The sequence below is a fragment of the Acanthaster planci genome, linkage group LG08, assembly GCF_054643075.1.
Source record: "Acanthaster planci isolate LZ-2023a linkage group LG08, COTS_SCS, whole genome shotgun sequence".
Taxonomy (NCBI): Eukaryota; Metazoa; Echinodermata; class Asteroidea; order Valvatida; family Acanthasteridae; genus Acanthaster; species Acanthaster planci.
The window spans coordinates 19540997-19564896 of NC_141784.1; the positions used below are offsets into that span (position 1 = coordinate 19540997).

At 41.2% G+C, this 23900-nt stretch overlaps 1 protein-coding gene across 1 annotated transcript in view; it reads left to right on the forward strand.

The window, feature by feature from the left end:
- Positions 1 to 1714: 1714 nt before the first annotated feature.
- LOC110977232 (neurexin-4-like) overlaps positions 1715 to 23900 on the forward strand; it is a 39503-nt gene continuing 17317 nt past the window's right edge. Inside the window, exons 1-5 of the mRNA XM_022231175.2 lie at positions 1715 to 1868; positions 19714 to 19830; positions 20372 to 20568; positions 22078 to 22219; positions 22763 to 22966. Of these exons, the coding sequence (XP_022086867.2) occupies positions 1805 to 1868; positions 19714 to 19830; positions 20372 to 20568; positions 22078 to 22219; positions 22763 to 22966 (724 nt within the window). The 5' untranslated portion in view covers positions 1715 to 1804. The remainder of the gene's footprint in view (positions 1869 to 19713; positions 19831 to 20371; positions 20569 to 22077; positions 22220 to 22762; positions 22967 to 23900) is intronic.

The following is a 23900-nucleotide window of genomic DNA, read 5'->3' on the forward strand; positions in this document are numbered from 1 at the left end:
CAATGGGGGTGCTCACCAACCTGTCATTTTTTTCTTTCTTTATTGTTCCAAAATTAATTTACAAAAACTTTGAAATACATCTCAGTCCTTTGCTCCCCACTAACAATTGAAACTGAGCATGTGCTTGCATAAAATAGCATGATGAGGCAAACTCATCTGTCTGTCAAATCTTATTGTATGTATTGAAGGGGTAAGGGTGTTTTTCCATCCTCAGGATGGTCTCTTAAGATGAAAGTGACACTAGAATTTTGTCTTCACCGGTACAAGCTTTTTCTTCGTACTTTTAAGAAGTATCCATCTTCCTTGAAAAGGTTACTAATTTAAGCTTGAATGTATCAAGCAGCGTGCATACCCCTTTAATGTTTTATTCCCTCATCTACTCGGTTGTAAACAAAACTGGTTTCACATTTTCGCCACCTCTGTTTCATCAAAGGAGGGCGCTGTTGCGGACGTCCGTGGCCGGCCCAGCCGCCAGTCCAGCATATTTTGAGAGAGTGAGAAAAAAGGGTAACAGTAGATTCCGCCTTTAGTACTTTCCCGTTACTAAAAGATGTTTTCAGCTGCATTTCCTTCATTTTCTTACAAAATGCATCTACCCAGGTTAGCAAGTCTGGCCCGAGTCAATTTGGCTCATCAGGCTGGTGTTTATCTCTGGTTTCCTTAAATTCCTTGGCATGAAACGACTGAGAATATTTTCGCTACCCCCAGATGGGATGCCAGTCCAATCCCCTCCTTCCTCCATGGTCCAACACAGCTTGCCTCCCAGCGAATGCTGGTACCCATTTATAATCCTGGGGGAGAGAGAGGCAAGCAGAGATGACGTGGCTTGCCAAGGGCCACAACATACTGCCAGCAGCTGGATTCGAACCTCCAAACCCATGATTGGAAAGCAAACCTTAACCAATTGACCCCACCCCAGGTTAGGAGTGGGCGAATGAGGACTGAAGGAATTTTCTGAGTAAACTGTCAGTGCAAACAGAAAAAAAAATGGCAGAAGCACGAGCAATTAAAAACACAAATTTAAAGATCAAAAGCGTTTCGAGGATGGTTCGCATGGGAAGTTTTTCAGGGCTAGTTCACAAAAGTTGCCCCTGTCCCCCAGACACCCCCCCCCCGTGACGTTGGCTCTAATGTTAAAAAAAACTCCTATTGATTGACTGTTGGATTGATGGATTGATATTTTGAGATTCAAGTTTCTAATTACATTACAAAAATTAACGTCGCAACAATGAAAAATTATCACAAACTACAATAGGCTAGGGTTGGTCCGGTCTAGAGAGACTGGAAGTAACAAAAACTGAAACATAAATTTTAAGTTGGTCCCGACGCGCATGTTAAATAAAAGCCTGCAGGACTGCCCAAACTAAATTTAACAAAAATGGAGAGGCTCCGACTTTGGACAACAGTAAAATATTGTGCAACATTGAATCAACAGTTTAAAGATCCCAAAAATATCGTCTCAAATTTCGAACTATTGAAGGTTCAACGTGACCTACAGAAACAGTGCAGCAAAAAGTTAGTAGCCTAAAATCTATTCCTTCCTTTGGGGTCTAGCCATGCCGTCCCCGTTTAATAAGGGCAAGGAAATTTCAAGTGTGCCTCCAAAATTAATTTAATCACGTGACTTGAGGCACGAGTCGCGCACGCATACAACAATCTGACTGCCGCCTCGTTAATGACACCTTACGCAAAGTGAATGTCCCACGAGCGCGAGCATAGCGCATATACATGTATAAGGAACCAGCCTACACTAGCAATCGATCGAGCAGACAGCATCAGCACGGTACTTGCCTTGCAACCGAAAATGGGCACGTTAATTTCACTCGGATTGGCCCTATTTCTAGCCTCAGTTTGTGCTGCACAGACAGGTGAGTTGGAATTATAAGATTATTCTAGACACGGTGAAGATTGCTGGAAGGAATCTGACGCAATCTCCATCTGTTCTTGACCTCCAAACAACGCACAACAGTCCCTCTCCGGATGCGGGTACGTAACGTACCAGTACAGTGGTGCTGTTACGTGGAATGAGTAGCCGGATTCCTATGTAGTCAGCGTCTTGTTCCTCCTGCATATCAATGCAATTTCATGCTGATGTGTCGTCTTGTTTGCCATGGTAGCCGTTAACATGGTTAGGAATTTGGTTTTGATGCTAGTATGCATTTAGTAAGGAGTTTAATTTTGATGGAATCAGTTCACATGTAGGCCCTAATTAACACTCAACTCTGAACATGTTGAAGTTGAATGCAATCTGTTGTCAGCATGGCCACGGATGGTCAATCTTTATCTTGCCAAGTCATGCAAGTACAGGTGCCAGTGGAATGTTTGATTTTACTAAATGCAAGTGCACTACTGAGTACTGACATGACCTAAGTGAAGGCTCCATGCACATACCATCCAGTCAATTACTGTTTGAAAACTGTGTGAAGGAAAAACAAAACTGAACCTGTTATCATGGTTATTGTTAACTGTTTTTTTAGTACAAGTAGACCTAGCACTTTGTTATGTGCAGTGGCGACTATAACGTTGTAAATTTTAGTTTGAACAAAGGGAGATGACTCTCCCATGTGCAAAAACTGAGCTACAATTTTGTCACTCTTCCCAGAAAGTAAAGAGCTGAAAACAAAATGTTTGGAAATTCTTGTATGCCCGTTGGGGAAATTTGAGTACCATCGCTGCCAAGTACACATGCCCTTTCTTAGCCTTGTGTTTCACTTGCACAGATTCCCTGGGTTTGTGCCCATTCAGTTGAAAATGGTTATAGCGCATACTTGGTGCAGTGCACATGCAGGATATCCTTGGGCACATGTTAAATATTCTTGTGAGTAAGCCTCAATAGTGCCATCCTCTCGAACATTCCCAAATGGAAATCTTTGAATAATGGAAATAAGTGTTACATGTACATCCTGAGCCAACTTTTTTCTTTAAACTGCACATTACACGTATCTCCAAAATGTAGATGATTGTAGAAATTGATAAAAATGAAAAAATTCAAGGTTAAAAAAATTGCAACAAAATGAATTTTACTAGCATATGTAGTTCATCCTGATCAACACTTGAAATGATCAGATTTCAAATGGGAAAGATGTACAGACTACACTGATTTTCCCTTACAATGTATTGTTATAACAACCTTCAGAAAGTGACAACGTCCTGATAAGTGCAATTTAGCAAAGAAAATTCCAAAGCATATACTTAGAAAACACTTGTTTTTTTTTTCAGACAAGTCTTATAGGTTTGGGCACAGGGCCTCAAGTGTTGTCCTTATGTGGAACTCTTTCTTCAAACGGAACATCCTGGTCAGTAGTGAGCTGCTAGACCACTCGTCTGATATGGTCCTAAGCAGCGGGATGTTTTGTAAATATCATGGTGGTGAATGGAGATGGTGCTGTCTGCTACACTGTGCAGTTGTGTAGTCTGAGCACATCATTAACCGCAGTCTAAATGATTGTCCACTGGCATGTACCCTTTGTGATGTACATTCTTGGTTTTTCTTCAGTGGCTGATTTTACCTTGAATTGTATGCACTGTGGTTTTGTTGGTGATATCTACACATACCAAAGAAGCTCTACATGTACATAGCTCAGCACCTGTATTGGTGTCACTATCACACAGGTGCAGGGAGAGGACACAATAAGCCCTAAAAATGCCAATTTAGCCATATTACCTAGAATTTTGCTGTGTTTAGGGTTTTACTGTGGAAAGAGGATCTTGGGGTGACCTTTCACAGTGCGTGATTGTTGTGATGAATAGGCCAAATGCTTGGGGGAGAAAAACCTGTGTTAAATGCAACCAGATTTCTCACTGCGTTGTACATTACACAAGGTTGACAGTTCATTTTATTTGGCACTTGTTCTCCCCAACGCAGTAGATTTATAAGGAAACATTCCATTCTGCTGATGCTGAATAGTGCCAAATGTCTGAATAAAAATACCCCAACTGTGACGAAATGGTAAGAGTAAAGCTAGGAAGTCCCTCAACAGGTAAAGTTATGTTTGCCACAGTCAAAGTGAACTGCGTTGAGGAGACGTCAACATGTACACTGTACACTTACTGTTCAGATGTATACTGGATGGCATATTTTTCATTGTACATGTGTACATGTATCTGTGTTAATGGGTGCCCGTGCCACGAGGTCATGCATATGTACAGTGTGCATTGTGTTTGGTAGTGCCAAATTTGTGGAACTGAAAGACATTCCAAGTTCACGCTGTCTCGCTTAAATACTCGTATGTAGCCTGTTCTAAGAAATGCTCTTGGAAAAATTCAGTGATGTCAATGTTAAATGCAAACCTCACCCCAAGCCAGCAAGATTGATTCCGTGTAAGTTACCCAACTTTTTACATGTGCATCAGTGGCATCGTTATTTGAGTTAAAGTGTACAATCGACATGGAAATACCATACCTACAAATGGCATAGAAAAAATGGGGGGGGGGCACAAATTTGATTTGTCCCAGAGGGAAAAGTCATTCCGTGTTATTGACAGTCATTACACACTAACTGGTAATGGTATCAAGAATGTGCTAGCTTGCTGAATTTTAAATTGTCACAGTCTACAAACTTTACTTCACTTATTAATTGTAAATCCTCGCCAGTTGTCATTTTAATTGCGCCAATAGACCGTAGACTATTCCAAGTGCCTGGGAAAACCAGGGCATGCAAGCCACCCTTGATGTTACTGGAATGCCACTCATAAACTCAGTGAAACCCCTCACAGATTTTTTTTCCCCCCTCCCTTTGGACTCTGGCCTTCTGCACCTGAGATTTTAAGTTCAAATGGGCGACCTTGTTCCTTTACTGAAGGCTGTGGGCCTGTCTACTTGCTCCTCTAATTAATGCATTGACTGTGTTTCTTCCATTTCACGGAGGGGCAACGTCTACCTGCACTTATTTCCACTCAAAAGGGTTTCCATTGTGTTACATGTAGGTCCCAGTGGAAGAAAGTTGCATGCCTTTCAAATGCTCTACATTTGTACTTTTGTGTATGCCCTGGCTGTGTTGAGTTAAGGGGACAATTTCTTTTCTTTGGGAAATTTAGAGTGAGTTGTGGGGACAAAAATTTGTGGAATAAGTACCGTTTATTCATTGCTCTTCAAGCCTTTCTGAATTCTTAAGGGGACTGGTATGGTGCAATTTACCCTCAAATCATGGAACTAAGTAATTCTAGAAATTAGGGGTCCAAAAGTGTGACATTTTTGTGTCCCTGTTACGTCTTACGTTTGTTATTGGACATGGAAATATCACCGGAATTGATTTCAAACTATTTCTATTTGTCTGGCAGGTAATTTGCAAGAAAATGTATTCATCACTCTTCGACATAAGAAAATGTGTTCTGAACTTACAAAATCATGTGTCAGATGTGACTGGGACACGGAAAAAAATGGACCCCAAATTTTTGGAATTAAATTATTTAAATCATCAATACTCTTTTGACTTGAATCACACATTCTACCATTGTAATAAAAATCTTGTTTCATTGTGGCGATTTTTCTCTCTTTTTTTCCCCCCGGCTTATGACATCCAAATGTGCAGCTGCGTGTACATGTCCATGAATAGTATTTATATATGTTTACCTGTACCAATTATGCATAGACTTATTGTATATACTGAGTTTATATTTGCCTGTCAGTTACCCATTGTGCCAGCTAAGTCACATGACCTGGTGGGTATCAGATATCAACAAGCTTGGCGTCTCTTCCATAGCAAAGTGTGTCATTGGTGTTGTTTCCCCAAAATAATGCCGATTTTTTGGTATAATGCTCAGCAAATCAGTAGTCTGAGTCCATGTACTTTGCCAACTGTCGGCTTTCTTTTTGGTAAATGACGCTTGTGACACCTTGTGCTTTGGGAGGATGCTTTCTTTGCTGATGTTTGTTACCCACTCTAGGTCACATGAGTTAGCCGGTGCAGTCAAGCTACATGTATTGTTTGTACCTTGATGAACTTGTACATGTACATGTATGTACATGTACTGTACATTACAGTCCAGCAAGTTTCTAGCAGCAGAGCCTTGATTTTTAATTGGAAAAATGATGTGCATGAAATATGGCCTCCATTGGCTAACGGTCTATTGGCATCTTCAATTGTGTGTACACTGTTATCCACTAAAAGCGTACCTGCTTGTGTAATGAGGCTGTTTGTAACATGTCTGAACAGTAACCGTGAGCCAGCCAACTGCATAAACACGAAAGTACCCACGCAGATGCACATGTGCACGTACTGGTATTACATGTATACATGTGCGCTTAGTGTGCGCTTCGGATGAGTGGTTACTAAATGGTCCCGTAAAACGAAGATTGAAGCGAATCCGACGTTGGATTTTCCAACGGTTTCGGTCTGGCTACCTAATGTCTTTGGCCTGATGATGTTGTATTTGATTACCGGCCTATTTGCCACTCTTGATATAGGTTAATTGAAATATATACAAATGAGTGCGGGCTGTCTAGTACGTTGAAGCAAGCGCTACGCAGTCATTGGCTGAAATGGAACTGAATGCCATCTGGCTGCACTGTGTGTGGCAGAGTTCAGCAGTTTGAAACCACAGCATGTAGGCCTACATGTACATTACAATGCTGCATTATTATGCATGCAACAATGCGTTCTTAGTTCACATTACACATATTGCACAGTACAAACTTAACATGCATATATATGTTATGTACATGTACATAATATATGAGTACAAGAATTATTTTGACATGGGAAAAAAGAAGAAAAATAAATGTAAACAGTTTCCCTTTTTTTTGTAATTCCCAAGTACCCAAGTGCATTAATAAAGCTTGGTTGAGGTTATTGATGTGTTTATATTGTTGGTTAAGCATGCAATTGTCCAATTTTCCTTGAAATTGTTCAATTTTGTACTGTGCTTGTACTTAACGGTAAATTTAATGTGCATCTCAGGTGTCATGTTATTTTTTTGTTGGGTAATGTGACAGGAGATGTAAACAATTGCAGCTGTTAAAGTAAAGGGCATTTTTTCGTCACTGTTTAGTGACAGGTCACAGTGTACTTTACTGTGAGCTGCACATACCTACCTGCAGATGTGAAGACCTGCGCACTTTACATACACACTTAAAAGCAATTCAGAGCTTGGTCTCGGTCAGTAATGACGGAAGTACATTGGTACAGCCATGTATTTCCTTCTCACATACATTGTGTAAACTCCCTGGCCATCAATCATACCTGGCACGGGTAGAAAGCATAATTGAGCAGGTACGCATTCATGTACCGGAGACTCTCATCACCGTGTGATAAAAATTCACAAAAAGAGATGGACACGGTCTTTATGCGAAGGTGACATCCATATTGAGGAGCATTATTCCTTTTGAGGCTTTAACAATGCAAATATCAAAGGTGACTCCGTTAATGTCAGTTCCCTCCATTAAGAAATGACTAATACTTTTGATAACAAATACTTGTACGTGTACGTTGCCTCCTCATAGTCTGGTAAAATATTTTCCGTCAACCAAAAAAAAAAAAATCCCAAGGGTTTTACAGCTGTTTTTCCCATTAATAGAAAGTCACCATCAGATGATTTCAAACCCAGAGGGATCTATTACAAGGACAAAATGGATGGACTGGATGTCGTTGTGGGGCTGTTCCATGGTGTGCGGTTCCCCAAGTCTTGGTTAGATTTGGAGAGGAAGCTGCCGAGGGGCAGTACAAGAAGCTGCATTAGGGCAACTGCCGTTCACCCGCTTCGAGAGCCCCCTTATAGTCGGCAGCATTGCGATGAAACCCCATTCATGGCCGGGTACGTGCTTATTACTCGGGGCAGCCGCTCGTCACGTTCTTCTAGCGTCCAGGAGGAATCTGCAGCAAGACCATTCTTGGTCAGCGAGAAGGGCAGAAAACACTCTTGCATGTTTTGTTTTCGTTTATGATTTTAAATTTATGACAGCCTGGATTCATTTAATCATGTAAATCTGTCAATATAGTGACAACCAATTTCCCGACATTTTGATTGCTGTGAAAGGGTGGATTGTTAGGCCTAATTGTTAATTGGTTGGTTAATTTTTCGTGTTTGTCCAATGGATTTGCTGGGAAGTGGGAAAAAGTATGAATCCATCCAAAGGTTTCATGAAGATGTCGACTTTAAGTGCATCTTCCTAATACAGCTAGGCATATCTGTATACATGTAGGCTACATGTCTTGATGCCTCATGGGGCTACTTGGGGTAGATGGGTAGTTTAAATAGAAGAAATTATGTAAACAAGAGAATTGTCTCTGAAAAAGCTTTGCTTTATGTTCTTAAATGAGCATCTGTCAGACAGCATGAGAGCGTTTGCACGCAAGTCTGCATGTGTTTTGTAGGACCCTATCGTAAAAAAAAGATGGATGTGTTTTAATCAGTTTTTATCTTCCATGCAACTAATAGCACATGCGATACGTGTCAGTCACCAAAAGGTACCAGCAGTCTTTTCTGTCATTAGCCGCCTGTCTCATTTCCGTCATAGCAACGCACAATCACTCACCTACCCAATATCTCCAGAGCACACCTGAGTCCCGGATCTGTCTTGCTGGCAAGGTGGCAGTTTCATTAACGTCGGTGATGGGTCGGATGACATGAACATGCACGTTGATGTTTACCAGTTTCGTTGGAGATGTTGCAACCTTTAAATCACTGGCCAGTGCAAGTATCATCAATGAAATGGTATCCAGCTTTTTTTCAGAGCTCTGTTGGTGTGACAAAATGTTGTGCAGATTTCGATCCGGAAACTAAAAACATGGACGAAAACGCAAATAAGAATTTTTTTTCATGACAGCCAATGCACGTGAATAATAGCAGACATGTATGTTCTTGTAATGGTTTATTGAAATGAAATCTGCGTCTAAACATTGTGGAGTTCTCAGAAAACAAGAAGAAAAGCAAAATTTGAACATGAGGCAGTTTTCTTCTTTTTTTCAAAGGAAAAACACCTTTAACTTTTGTCTCTACACTTCTGTACATCAACTGTTAATGTGGGGGGGGGATTCTGGTTCTCCTTTATAGTTGATAAATAAAATTCACAGTCCTTTTGAAGCTGAAAATTACTGGCAGACCAAATCTGTCATTAACCGGCATAAATATTTGAGCAGGGGCAGATGGGAGACATCACCATCTGAGTTGTCAGGTGTTCCGTCTGTATCAGTAAACCTCAAGGCCACAAAGACCCCAGGGTCCCTAGCACCTGTTTTATATTTTAATTACATTTATCCCCAGAGCTTGTTATCCATATAAATGCTGGGGATTGGACCCTCAGCACTGTGTCTGCAAGGTCCCTGTGTGAAGTGCTTCAAGTGTAGTATCCCGGCTAATGTGAAAACCAGAACTGCGGTGGTGGTGGTGAGGAAGGGCCAACATATTTGAAAATTTCCTTTAGGAGAGATATCTGGGAGGGGGTGGACTTTTTATACACTTCCTAAATGAATGGATGTGAAACAATTTCCAAACTTGCCCTTTTCTCATTTAAAAAAAAAGTTTTGCTCGTCTTTTTGGAGGCTATGACCCCCCCCCATGGTCTCCTGGATCTACCGTACAGGGACCCATTTTCATGGAGCTGCTTGAGTGCTTACAGTTGCGCATGCTTAGAGATTGTCATTGTTTTGTCAATGGGTTAAGCAAATTTGCCCTCAAAGGTAAGCGCGTCTTTGGCTGTGCTCACTGCTTACGGTCTTCATGAAATCTGTTTTATAGCTCCATGATGAAATACATGAAACTTCTGTTAGCGTAATATTTTGTGCTTAGCAGCACCGTGAAATTGGTGGTATGAAGATCTTAATATTTTGGGGGGGGGAGAGGCAGGCAGGGTAAGGGCTTAGGCCCCCTGTGTGTTTTCTGCTTAGCAAAATATTTTTTAGTCTCAGAATGTTTATTGACTTAACCCCTACGCGATAATGGACTCTTAACTGCCAGTCACACACAAGCTGCAGAGTTCGTGCCTTTGCTTTACGTTCTCGGTTGTGCACCTGAGTGAGCAGACTGAAGAGGTTTTTCACTTGCTCAGTGTGGACGGTCCATCAGTCGAACAGGTCGATATGCCAATAGTCACCATGACTGATTTCCCAATCCCACAGAGTGATCTTAATCAAATCACCTGCCCGTCAGTTGTCAGGGGGTTTATGTTAGCTCAGTTTTCAAGTACGCTGTGCGTGCCGAAGTTGCAAAGTTCTACTTGTTTCACCACAGACTTCTGTCATGCTTTTCTTGCTTTTCTGCAATTCGAAGCAATGTAGCCAGACTGAGGTGGAAGGAAAAAAGTCTCTTCACTTTTATGAATACTGGTATGTGGAGTAGTGTTACTATTCCCAGTGGGTCTACAGGGAACTAAACAAACATTGTAGCATCCTGATAAGGATCCGTGCACACCAATGTACCGGTAGTGTTCACTGTAGTGTTTGTAAGCTGTTGTTTAGTGTGTTGTATTTCTGGAACATTCAATCGTTCAACATGCATCATTCATCTGACCGGCGAGCATAATAAAGGATTCCCTATGTTACATTCATTGCTTGTTTGGCATAGTGACCATTAAACAAGTTGCTTTAATTTAATGTACTACCTGTGCACAAGCAACAAAATGCCAGTGGGAATAACTTGTGCATAATGTGGATGTTACAAGTGAGGGGCCCACTGAAACATGCATTAAACACGGACCACAGTTTAATGGCTTTTGCCTGCAACGGTGCCATAGATATCATTTGAGGCATTGAAGTACTTTCATCAGTTCTTTCAGTCGCCAATGGAATGTCTTTTTGGGGAGGTCTTAAATGCTTAAAGTTACGGGTATTTCTGTCACCAGTAATAATGAGAAGGGTATGTATGCTAAACGCCAAGGTAATTTATGTTAATCTCAAAGACAGTTTGGAGAAATCCTGACCTTGGAATTTTTGAACAAAGGAAATAAGCATTCATGTACATGGACTGCACATTTGTGCAATGCCCTGTTGGTCGTGTGCATGTTAGACAACAGCATATGTATTCCCACTCCGTTTCAGAGAAGTGCCATTCCGCCGTCTGCATTAAACTTGTAATAATGTTATGTTTTCTGAGTTGTGACTATACGTGTAATCGGATGGCGTACTTACATGTAAGTTTCCCAGTTAACGTACCGGGTACAGTATACAAAATACAGCAAAGGTTCTAGTCCCGTAAGCAGTGTTTCCCCTATGGTTAGAATTTCTGCAACACCTGAAAGTATATGAGTGAATAGGCATGCAGCTCTAGTTTGAATGAAGCAGTCGAGCAACTATACGATCTTACAAAGATGTTTATTCCCTTTTGCAGTTAAAAAAGGCGGAACAGAATTTGTTTGTAAAAATGGACATTGATTATTTTTTTTTTCAAACGGAAATCCCTCACCGGTCTCAATCCCGTTTAAGCCTCCACATTGATGCTCATAGTGAACAGGTGGTAGATTGCTCAAGGCTGGGTAAAAATATAGGGAAACACTGCTAGCTTGACAGCACAGCACATGTAGCTTACTGCCCCCCTGCTGTGTTCTCTGGGCCTGTGCTGGCATTTTCTTGTACATCCTTCAAATGAAAAAATGTCCCGTCCGTCGCTCCCATTCCTTGTGGTTTTACCAGAAATACAGTAATTTTGTAGTAGTCCAGTTGTTTCCTAGGGTTAGCACACACGTCATCATGTATTTGGGTAATTCCAGAAATTAGGGGTCCAAAAGTGTGACATTTTCGTGTCCCTGTTACATCTGACCTTTGTTGTTTGACATGGAAATATCACTGGAATTGATTCCAAAGTATTGCTATTTGTTTGGCAGGTAATTTGCATTCATTCATCACTCTTGGAAATCAGAAAATGTGTTCTGAACTTACAAAATCATATGTCAGACGTGACAGGGACACGAAAAAACAATGGACCCCTAATTTCTGGAATTACCCATTTGTAAATTTACATCAACATACTTACAGTTGCTCATGGCATTGCCCCGTAAATGTTTATTCACCTTGATGACTGTCACTTGCCTCTCTGTAATATACAGTACATACAGTACATGTTGGTAATACTTTATACATGTACATGTATATGTACACCTGCACAGATTTCATATTTTTCTCTTTCCAGTGACTCATGTATAGTTATTTGTAAGTTTTGCCTGCATCAGAGGTGTACAATCATAAGTTGTAATCGGAATTCTGATTGTAAATGGAGCTACATGTACGTACGTACTTGCATCGATGAAAAAGCAATTTCCTGGCATGAGGCAATTCACAGTGGGCCTCCATCACTATAAGTTCCTGGATTGGGTTGCTCTTTCCGGGCGATTATTAGTTCCACTATTTATGACGTTAAAAAAGGAATGATGATAAAGGACAGGGAAAGAAGTTTCAGATTACACCAGCGTTGCCCGTACAATCTTTTGTTGTCGCGGTCAGTCACGATTCAGGGGTCCTTCATTCCTGCAGATCTTGTTCTTTTGTCAGATTGTCAGAAGTCTTTTGGGGGATGGGCCAAAAAGATATGCTTAGTTGTTTGGGGGATTAGATTTCTAGCCGATGAATGTGTCTGAGAAATTTGAGGTGGGTTTGGATTGCGGGCGCCATTGAACAAGTAGGAAGAATGAAAAATCAATTGCTGTTTGAATTGTACACGTGTATTTCCTTGTACGTACATTTGTGGCTGGGCCCAACTTACAGTACATGACTGTGGCTTACAATAATAAGGTACATGGGTATTTCCTTGTACGTACATTTGTGGCTGCGCCCAAATTACAGTACATGACTGTGGCTTACAATAATATGGTACATGGGCATTTCCATGCAAGGATAGAAAATGGACTCAATTTTTTTCATTGAGTTTCTTAATTTTGTTTAAATGTTTATGATGGTATGTTGGCATTTGAAAACCTCAAGTGATATTTGCTGGCTTTTTGACATGAAAATTCTCTGATGAAATATCATGCATGGAAATGATTGAACTCTGACCCATCAGATGAGATATTATACATCACACTATTTTATGACAAGAATTCCGTGTCCCAACCTTTTCAGGACAGACCCACTGAATCAGGTACAGAGAAAGTTATCTCTATATAGAGGTTCACAATTATAAACCTCCTCCTTCAGTGTTAACTAAACCAAATTATAACAACAGCGACCCTACTGGTAGGTTATCTACATAGGATAACACATCTGACACTGAAAGTTGGTAATGCGAGTCACATGTAAGGCGAGTCACAGCATGTGCAGATCTGGCAACATTTAGCAATGAGTACACTCAACTGGGTCACTTGTGAATTGAAATAAAGTGTTTTGTTTTGAAATGTTTTAAACCAATTTCAACCATCCCCACACGCGGAGCTATGTGTACGTGGAACCATGGAACTGGAAGTTAACGCGCATCTTGGATGTTTGTCCAATGGAAGCCTGCAGTCAGTGGTCCGTGTATGACAAAGTCACTTCTGAACCGGACAGCCCTCATTACCATTGACCATATAAGGCAATATGAATAATTCATCATGAACTGAAGGATATTGGCCAGTGCATTGTCTTCATTATGACGACAAGTTTTTCTGGGGGTCTGGGTCCTTTGCTCATTGCATGGAGCGACTGGTAGGAGGAGTGTCCAGTGTTTTAGCATATCAAAGAAGGTCAGGCCTGTTACCTGATTTGGGAAGGGCATGTACATATAAGGTACCCCCCCCCACAGGTGTACTAAGATTTAACTGAGGATTGTGGATAAAACGTATTGGTCGGTCAAACTAGGTCTTTTCAGCAGCTAATGACTAGAATCACTTCTCATATAGATGAGCATCATTGTTGCCAAATAAATTGCCAACAACATTTGTAAGAATGTAGGTACATTGTACATGTACTCAAGCCAAACATTTCTGTGATTCTGGTTCCCTTGTTAACATTTGCAGTATGTGAAGGTTATAATAATAATAATTTATTTATTTATAAAGCACAAATTTCATATAGATATGTTCAAATGCGCAGTACAATGAAGACATTAAGCGTGGAACAATGAACACATCTAAACATGGTTGAGGCGATGGCATACAAGGTTAACAAACTAGCGTGTGTGTGTGTATCAGGGGGAGAATCTCGAAGACGTTCTCCGCATGACCACTTGCAAACCTTGAGTTTCCCCTTGCGAGGCAGTAATGTGCATTGCATACATGCTGCACCCTTCAGGGAATGTTACGTGGACATGAATGTGCCTTGGGGATGACGTCTGAAATCAAGAATGTTATGCCTGTGTAATCTGTCTCTTGGCCTCCACTTCAGATGAGCTCAGAAAGGACTTGACGGCGGGTTTTTTTTTTTCTGAAAATGCGGCATGCTCCTGAGTTCCCCAGTGAGAGATGATACAATTTGCCCAGACAGATGCTCATGAGCATTTAATGTTGGTATTGTCATCACTGGCAGCAGCCCAAAATGAGTTAATTATCTTTGTACAGTCTCACTGTCTCCTCTGGAAATTTTTAATATCCGCCACACATGAAATGAATCTGAAAAATACCTAACTGTTGTATTGCAGGGCTTCGTACATGTATATATATGTCGTATATTCATGTGTAATGCTGCACCGGACCTTTAAATCTTATGTGCAGGGATTAATTAATGCAGTTAGTGTGTTCCTGTGATCATCAGATCAGGTATCAGCAATAGGTTGCATTCATTTGTCGGCCATTTTGAGTTGAAAGTGAGGTTTAAGTTTTTATTTTGGAACCTGAGAGTAAAAATAACTCCAACGAAATATGCAGATAAGTTCATTACAAATTTATACCAGCTTAAATTTAGAACGATTTAAAGCTTGTGACGGATTAAATGTATTAAGCCACTTTAAAAAAAAAAAGAAAGTGATACTTGGAACCCCAAATAGTCTGGCATAAGGGATTACACTGAATAAAATACATGTAGATCCAGGGAACAAGATCAAAAATGAATTCCTGTGAATGAGATCTATTCAGAGGGCCTGTACTGTTGATTTTAAATATGACCTAGAGCAAAATATGCAGGGACTGTTGCAAAGAATAAATCTTGAGGGTTTAGATTTCTTCCATTGTTCTGTTTTTTTTGGTTAACTTTTTTTTTCAGTCCTTTTCACAAAGTTCTGGTTTTGACAAGCTGCCCCTTCTTGTCCAAGCATGATCCCAGCATCCCTTGCTTGAACTGGAGCGTGTTCTGTTTGTAGGGCGCTATTTCAATCTTGCAGGTTTGTGCTGAACGCATTAAGAGCTCTTGTTTGCTCATTGATTTATTGCAGCGGTAATGCGAATTCTTTCTTCATTAATCATAATTTTTGACCTGGAAGATTTCAAGAATGTTGGATGGTTGACTTTGTCCGGCAGACATGAGAGAGATGTAGATATGTGTACACGTACTGTACTACCAGTAATTTTCAGGGAAATGAAATTTGTAACAACCTATGTACCAGTACAGGGCTTTGTTTTTTCATGAAGACAAGAAGTACACTATGTTTGAGTTCGGGCAGCCTGTTCTCAATAGGGTTTCTTGTTCTCGCGCTCGAACGGTGGGAACATGACTCAAGAACACTGTTCTTGGAACAGGATCACACACCACCTCCTGGTCAGGGTTTTACAGGAACATACGGAAAAACTCGTGAGATTTTGATTTTTTTAACAGCTACGCAAAATTAGCATTAATTACTTTCCATTACGCAGAAATAAATGTTCCTGTTTAAAAAGAAAAGAATCTAGCCCAGTTATCCAAACATTATCTCTCGAATAATGTACATGCATCGCCGCCATATGTTGCATGGTGTTTACCACTATCACCGGTTGTTTGTTCCTGGCATTCGAGCCGCCAACCCACAAACAACAAATCGAGCTGTTTGTGAACATATGAGAACAAGCCACCCGAACTCAGCCCATATGTACAGCTTTTAAGGCCTTTTCACTCAAGACAAATCATGGGGTTGATGCAGGGTTGAAAACTGGTGACAATTTACACTTGGTAATTTTCAACCCTGGGGAACCCTGCGTCAACCCCGAGATTAATTTCAACCCTGAATTCAGCCCTGCTCTGGACCAGGGCTGAGAATATATTTATTGCTTATTTCCAGGTTGAACTCATCCCAATAAGCCCAGTTCCCACAGAACAAGTGGGAAACATCACAGGGTTGAACATGGGGTTGAAAAAACAAATTTTCAATCCAGGGCAGTCATGGGTTGGGGGGGGTGAGGTCAACCTGGGTTGAGAGGTCGTAGTGTGAAAAGGCCTCCATCAAGTATAAGAAAGGACTTAACATTATCCATGTGTTCATGAACATGCAGGTGCGTCTTCAGTGCCGCACCTGTCAAGCATTTGGAACAGGTTAATATATTTTTATAAATTTATATTAACCTGTTAAAAGATTCCTGTCATAGCCAGGATTTCTGTCCTCACAGTGTTTACACATTCCCACTGTTAATAACTTTTTAGAAATAGAAATTGATCTTTCAGGTTGATTCGAGACCCCCAGGAATGGCATGAACTTCTTTGGCACGCCATTTTGTTTTGCGGGCTTAAAAATGTGCCCTGCCCTTTTGCTAGTGTTACGTGGCCAAACGGTTCTTAAAATAACCTCCCCAGGCTTCTGCATTCAGAGAAGGAAAACTGCTTATGCTCCATGCGGAATTACACATGTACCATAAATGGTTTTAAGGCCGTGCAGGCCGTCTGAAGTGAATGCATTGCAATGCAGGCAGGAGTACATATACTCATGTGTAATACGTGATTTGGGAAAAGTGGTACCTTGTTTTTTCAAGGTGGTTTTTCCTCAGGGTTCCTGCAGCCTGGAAAAGTCATGGAAATTTGTTTTTGTTTTCCAGGCCTGGAAAAGTCATGGAATTTTGTAAAAATAACTAAAGTTATGGAAAAGTCATGGAATTTTTCAAACGCTGTTTGTGATTTCTGTTATCAGAAATAAGTGCATAAAGTGCGGCATTGTATTTGCAACTTTAAAAGTCCAAATGGTCCAAAAATCGCATTATTCGTTATGGATTTTCATAATTCGGTCATGGAAAACTCATGGAATTTCATTGTCCTTGAGGTGCTGGAACCCTGTCCTTCCTTGCCTTCTTTCCCATATGACCCAAATTCCATCTCCCTTAAGAGCCATTTTAGAAATTCTGTTTTTTTTTCTTTTTTTAAAAAAATGTTCTCCTGATCATAAGTGGCTTTCACACGACTGTTTGGTATCTGGGGCTTTCATCCTACACCTACAACTAAGAAACACATTCCTTCCTTGTCTCTTTTATTCGAATGTGGATCAGTGCCAAATCAGAAGTAGCGGTAGATAGAGTGAAAGCAACCTGAAATCAGACTTGAAAACCTGAAACTGTCCCACTTATTTTACCAAATATAGGCTGGTTTTTCAAGTCCCGATGCTTCTTGTAAAGATTGTACTTCTATATCATGCTTATTCACATGTGTAGTCACATGCATGTACAGTACATGTACATTTATCTGCATGCATGTGTGTAAATGTTTGAACTTTTCCTTTGTCCATAACAATACACATTCACTTGGAGGTCATTAGAGCAGACACTTCTGTACTGGGGCCAACATGGAGGAGGCTTCCTCTGTTTACTGTCATTATAGCCAGAGAATGTTATGTAACAGTTTGTCTCATGCCTGTAGGCAAACTTTAGCTATGAAAGAGCGTGTGTGCTCACCTACCTTCATGTTTCTGGGTGTTGATACAATAACATTGAAGGCCTAATTTATCATATCATGTCTTGGACATGTAGATTTCCTCTCCCACTTAGTTTTGCTTATTGTTCTTGGCCAAACACTGAAGGCCAGCACAGCTTTTATGATGGACACAAGATGTCTGATGTAATTCTTTTGTTATTTAGTCATTTAATGCAGCAGTAGCCTTTTTCAAGCAGTGAAATTTGTTGATTTCCTCTGTTCCTGGAAAAAAAATCATGATATTTTTGCATCCGGAGTTTTTCCAAGAATTTGAAACCCATAAAGTTGAAGCCAGCTCTGAACTAAAGGCCATCCTGATGCTCATTAGCTGGCTGCATTTTTTGAAAAGCCAGATTCAAGAACTTAAATTTGGTTCATGCCGTGATTTTGTCCTGTCACAGCATGTCATTCCATAACCGAAAGTCGAGTTGATATTCGAATAGAATTATAGATACTGGTAGTATAGAATTCAGTATGGTATTGAAAAAAATTGCTTCATCAGACATGTATACCAAGGATTGGTACTGACCTCTTTGCACACTAAATGATCATGTTGCATAAAATGATTTAATGTCACTTTTTAAGAAATGTAGCACTTTTCGCTTTATCGTGTGTGTGATTTCAAATGTCCTTTCCTATATGTGGGGCATATCCCCAGAAAAACTCCTGTAATATATATTTTCAATGGTTTATATTGCGCTGTGGCGTCTCCATGTGAAACTACAACATCCACTAGTATCGAACACTGGCTACAGCTCATCTCTGTTTGATCAAAATTTGAGGCCCTAGTCGTAGGAGACACTACCAGAACACGGCTGGCCCGTCTTGCGCGACCCCATACAAACCCGTGTATTAAGTCAGCGGTGGGTAAACATACCACATGTACCGTACATGTGGACTACACTTGGAAAAAAAATGCAAATTTTGTCAGCAAATATCAGTCTGAGAGTACATGTACATGTAGTACAAGCTGCAGTGGTGTATTGATGTCATTTTGTTCGTCATAAGTTGTTTGGGACACATTTTACTCCTTCACATGCACTTATTTTTCATTTACTTGTGAAATAAACCAAGTGTGTCTCTGTCCTGGAGTTTCTTTGCCCTTTACATTGGTCTCGTATTGAAAATCACCTCGAACAGTACCAGACCATTTCTTAGACTATGGCTGCATCCAAATCTTGTTGTCTAGGGCTTCGTCTAGGTCTTCCCTCCATCGGAAATGTGTGGAAATGCGTAGGCAATAGACGTAGCCGTAGCTCTGGAAGTCCGTTTTGGACACAGCCTAAGTGTCCAAATATTCTCACAAACCCAACAAATTGGTCAATGCAAGATACTCAAACTGTTGCATTTACCGTCCTGTTCTACCAAACATAGAGTTCATATGTCTGTATTTATCATTTTAGTAAAGCGTTAGTTCTGTAATGCTGTTATGTTGCATTGGCTTACCGGTGTCATGTGCTTCAGGGGGATTTACTTCTTAACTGCTATAAGTGGATCAAGTTAGGATCTTGGCCTGTAAAACTGATGTACAAGTGATATATAAGAGCATCCATGGACAGTACGTGTACTTTGAAAGGTGTCACTGACCAGATCAAATGCCTGTGATTAGTACTGCACAAACATGGATTTGAGTCACAGGGAAGGGGACACGGAGGCCTGACATGCTGGAGGGGGCACTTGAATAAGTTTGTCAGTGTCCAGAATGGGGAGGGGGGGGTGTTGTCACTTTACCCAATTCCCTCCCCCGTTGATACGCAATTGTGATGGAGTATTTAAAAGCCATAGTACTGTACATGTATGTGCAGTTGGGTATTAACACTCCTTCTGTTTTAACCATCACAAACAGTAAAAAATGCCTTCCAGTTGATTTCCTCCAGTACACAGACACGTATGGGAAATTGGACTGACTTTGACTGATATGACAACTGTGTCAAGAATGCATCTTAGCATAGGAGGTTTAAGCCACTGGAAAGGGTGATGCTGTGAGGTTCATCTTGTGTTCACCTTTAACAACTTTTGGGAGTCTTTACTAATCTGGAGTTTCTTTTATGTTTTGTTTTGTCCTCTCTTTGTAGGATGTCAGCTTCCGCTCGGCATGGAATCAGGCGCCATCCTGGACGGTCAGATCTCGGCCACAACATGGTTGAACATCCTGCAGGGACCCCGGTACGCCAGACTGCACAAGAGGGATGGTGAGTGGGCGTAAGGGGAAGGAGATTTTGGACAGACTTGGCTTGCCTGACATGAGGACCAGATGGGATTTAAATGTACAAGTACAGTGTAACTCTCAACCCGTGGGCTTGAGAGGGGCGGAGGGACCGGGAAATAGCACATTCTTGTTTGAAAAAAGTTTATAGAAATCAGGACAGGGATCTCCGTGTTGAGTAAGATTCTTCAAGTGCCTTGAGACTGTTGATGGAAAATGTTATGAAGACCTATAATTCATTTTGAATTGTAACTGCAATTTTTGAATCGTGATGCTAATGGTTGATGATAAGCAATGTTTGTAAATATTTTTGCACCTGTAAAATGAAGACCGTTAATTATTTTCATCACTTACATGTATACTTGACTTATAAGTGGCTCAACATGTAATCTGGTGCATACACTTGTACCGTTGATGTTTTTTTTGTGAGATGATGTTGTGGCACAGGCTGATGAAGGGATCTCAGTTTTTTTTTTAAACCTGTTTTCTGATTTTCACTTGGTTGGTTCGGTTGTTTTTTGTCTCAGGGGGCGGGGGCTGGACGGCCTCCACCCAGGACCTATCCCAGTATCTGACTATCGACCTGGGGAGCGTGGCCACGGTCACTGCAGTGGCCACCCAGGGTCGGTTTGGCACTAATGACTACGTCACCGAGTACAAGCTCATGTACAGCGCGGACGGGAGCAAGTGGACGACCTACAGTGACAACGACCTGGCAGAAAAGGTAATGTGAACTAGTTCCGTGTCTCTAAACAGCCGGGTGAAATGATATGAGCACAACAAATTGAAATTTAAAACAACTATTTGATATCAGTGGATATTCACTTCAGAAATTCCAAATCATTACATATTCATTTCACTGAAGAAGATTTTTAAGTTCAACAAGTTCAACAAAGCTTGGTAATTCTACCGTGTTCGTACGCGCATAGCCTGCCCTCTTTGCATCACTCCTCTCTCTGGCTCAGTTTTGGACCAAGCCTTTCAAGTCTAAAAATATCTTGGGATATTACAAATGTGACAAGCTTGTTGAGACCTGAGTCTATATATATATATCCAATTTTACTGAAGTTTCGGGGAATGTTGCAGATAATACAACATATTTAAGTGCTAGGGAAATTCCTTGACTCGTAAAATGTCACAATCAACCATTAGAAATTGAATATTACAATGAGAATGTCCAAAATTGGAAAAAAAATCATTAACGGAAGTTTTGTAAATCATTCTGGGTCATGACTCATGAGGAGAATGTTAATCACTAGAATGCATGGCAGTTGAGGGTTTTTTGGGGGGGTCCAAGCACCAAGTGCCTTGGCCTCCTTTCCAACCTTACCTGACTACACTTGACGGGATAATTACGCTATCCATCACCTGGTCGTGATTGTTCCAGTGAGGTGTCTCTCAGCCCTCGCTTGCTTCCCTCCCCCCCCACACCATGGAGATCACATTTCAGCAAGTCTTGGCCTAGTCCAAGCAAACGATAAGGTGCTACCCTGGGGGGAGATCCCTCATTGAAGGTGGTGATAAACCTGATGTGGTTAGCACCTACGCGTACTCGCGCCAGCCTCGAGGGTCCATTGGCATGCCCCTTTAAACAGTGGTTCGAGGTTTCATTGCTGGTACAGTAATCTAAGTCCAAGTACGGGGCTCTGTACATCATCCTGAAAAAAGACATGCCGCATGCAGGTGTTGGTTCCCTCCTATGCACCGTGAGCACGGAATACACACAAGCAATTTTACAATTTTGTAGGTCTCGGCATGAGCGTCAGCTGCATGACACCAGTGGTTTTGGGCTGTCAACCTAACCTCTCTTATAATGTGTCACTTGTATTAAAGTAGGCACTTGAGCAGATTGCGTGACAGGGCTGCGTTTACATTTTGTCTGTCATCGCCTCAGAGCCATTGTACTTCTGCACTATTTTTAACGGTGTGGTTTTGTTAGTTTTGTGATGAGCCCTTTTTTCCACATGCATAGCAGTGGCGTAACTGTGGAAGAGATGCATGGGTACCGGGGAAGTGTGCCCCTCTCCCTGGTACCCTTGTGCCCCTCTCGCCTCTCCTCAATTAAAAGTTTGAAATGTATGAAATTTATATACAAGCCACAATTAATTTGATTTCAGTGACCTCCTCGAAAAGAAACGTGTACGCCCTGAGTGCTCCATGGAAGTTTAACCCTGATTACATGTACATTCCTGATACTCGGTGCTTAAATTTTTATTATTATTTTTTTTTCAAGCTCTTCCCAGGCAACACTAACGGCAATCTGGCCCACAAGAACGTCCTACCCAACAGCATCGAAGCACGCTATGTCCGTTTCAACCCGATGCAGTTCATCGGAGCTCTCTCCATGCGCGTTGAGGTTTACGGCTGCCTCAAAGGTGTGTAAGATCAGCCCTGCCTCCGTCATTCTCATTACCAGCTTTGTTGTCTGTACCCATTCTGATAGTTAGGGTGCAGTGAACGGTTTCATTTTCTTTGAAAATTAAAAGGTCTGTTAACTTGCTCATCTCTTTAAGTTGGAAAAAATCATGCCAGACATTTGTGCTTCTCCCAGCAGCGGCAACTTGATGTGGATATGGCTAAGCTCTCTGTCCATTTCAGTGGCTGAAGATAGCATGTGCTCTTATTGAAGTCGCTAGCTGACGGCTGTGGCCACATTGCATAGACTTGTGTGTTGTAGCTAGCCAGGTAGCCGAGTAATCCAGATGCGGCCTTACCTCTTATGTCGTACTTTCATCAAGCAGTCTAAGGCTTCATTCAGATCTATTTTCCAGAGTTAGGTCTAGGTCTTCTCTCCATTGGAAATACACAAAGACGCGCAGACAGTAAGACCTAGCCGTAGCTCTGGAAGCTCATTTCAGACACGGTCTTCCCCCTTCTTTATAACCTCCAATTTTTGTAATTCCTCATTCTCCTCATAGACACAGCCTATTTTGATGGCACGGCATACATCAAGTATGACGTCAGTCAGCCCGTTGACCACATCCAGTCCTTCGAGGATCTCCTCCAGATGCGATTCCGGACGTCACGGCCGGACGGGCTCCTAGCGGCAGGGATCGGGAGGCACTCGGACTACATCTTCCTGCAGCTGCGAGGGGGGAAGGTCCACCTCAGCCTCAATCTAGGTGAGGAGATGGCGTCAGTCAGGAACGGTTCCCACAAAATGAGTCTCCTCCCTGTTATTTTGATTCAGTTTGCATTATAAGGAGCAAACCGAGACGTTTGTTTTGATATATCACTCAGTTCAGCATCCCGATGAAGAGAGGACCAAGAGCGAGAAATGGTTAGGCTCCCTGTCGATTTACAACGTGCTTGACTCTGTATAGGGCCTTTGACAATTTGTTGGGTCATAGATCAGACGAGGTCTGTCTGTGAGGCAATTTTTGCTGGATTCCTTCATCCATCCTGTAATTGTCCATGTTGGTGCAGGAAACTAAAAGCACATGATGTTACTAACATGCATTTGTCTCATTTTGTAAACTGAAAAGGTAATACTTTCATCTAAAGAAATTGATTTTTTTTTGTGTGCCTCAAAAAAATTTCTTCTAGGATCACAATGCCAGCACCTACAACTTTCTGGATTTTCAAAGTTCAGGTTGTTATACCAATCAAGCAATAATGACTCCATTTTATTATTTAGGAACAAAATCAAGTTTTTCGTACATTTCCAGCTGAGAGCAGAAATCCTTTGTGATTTGATTTTTAAAAAATAGTTGCACAAGTACTGAAATGTATACAATATACACTTGTACATGCATATCAGAACCTGAATCACATTTATTGTAATGGAAATGCTTTAAATGTAAAAAAATTAAAAAGTGAAGGGTGGCCATAACCTTTCTGTGGTTCAACCAGCAAAAATATGCAGAAATGCCAGCAGTCACTCTTGTGTATGTGTTTTCTATACGGAGCACAAATATGCACATGTTCAATGTGTACACAGTCGGTTGCCAGCATAAAATGACACAGGCTCTTTTATGCAGTCCTCTTCACTGCAGTTGGTTTCCTGCACAATTATGCGCATGAAACAGTGAGGCACAGTTGTTGGGCATAGCAAAA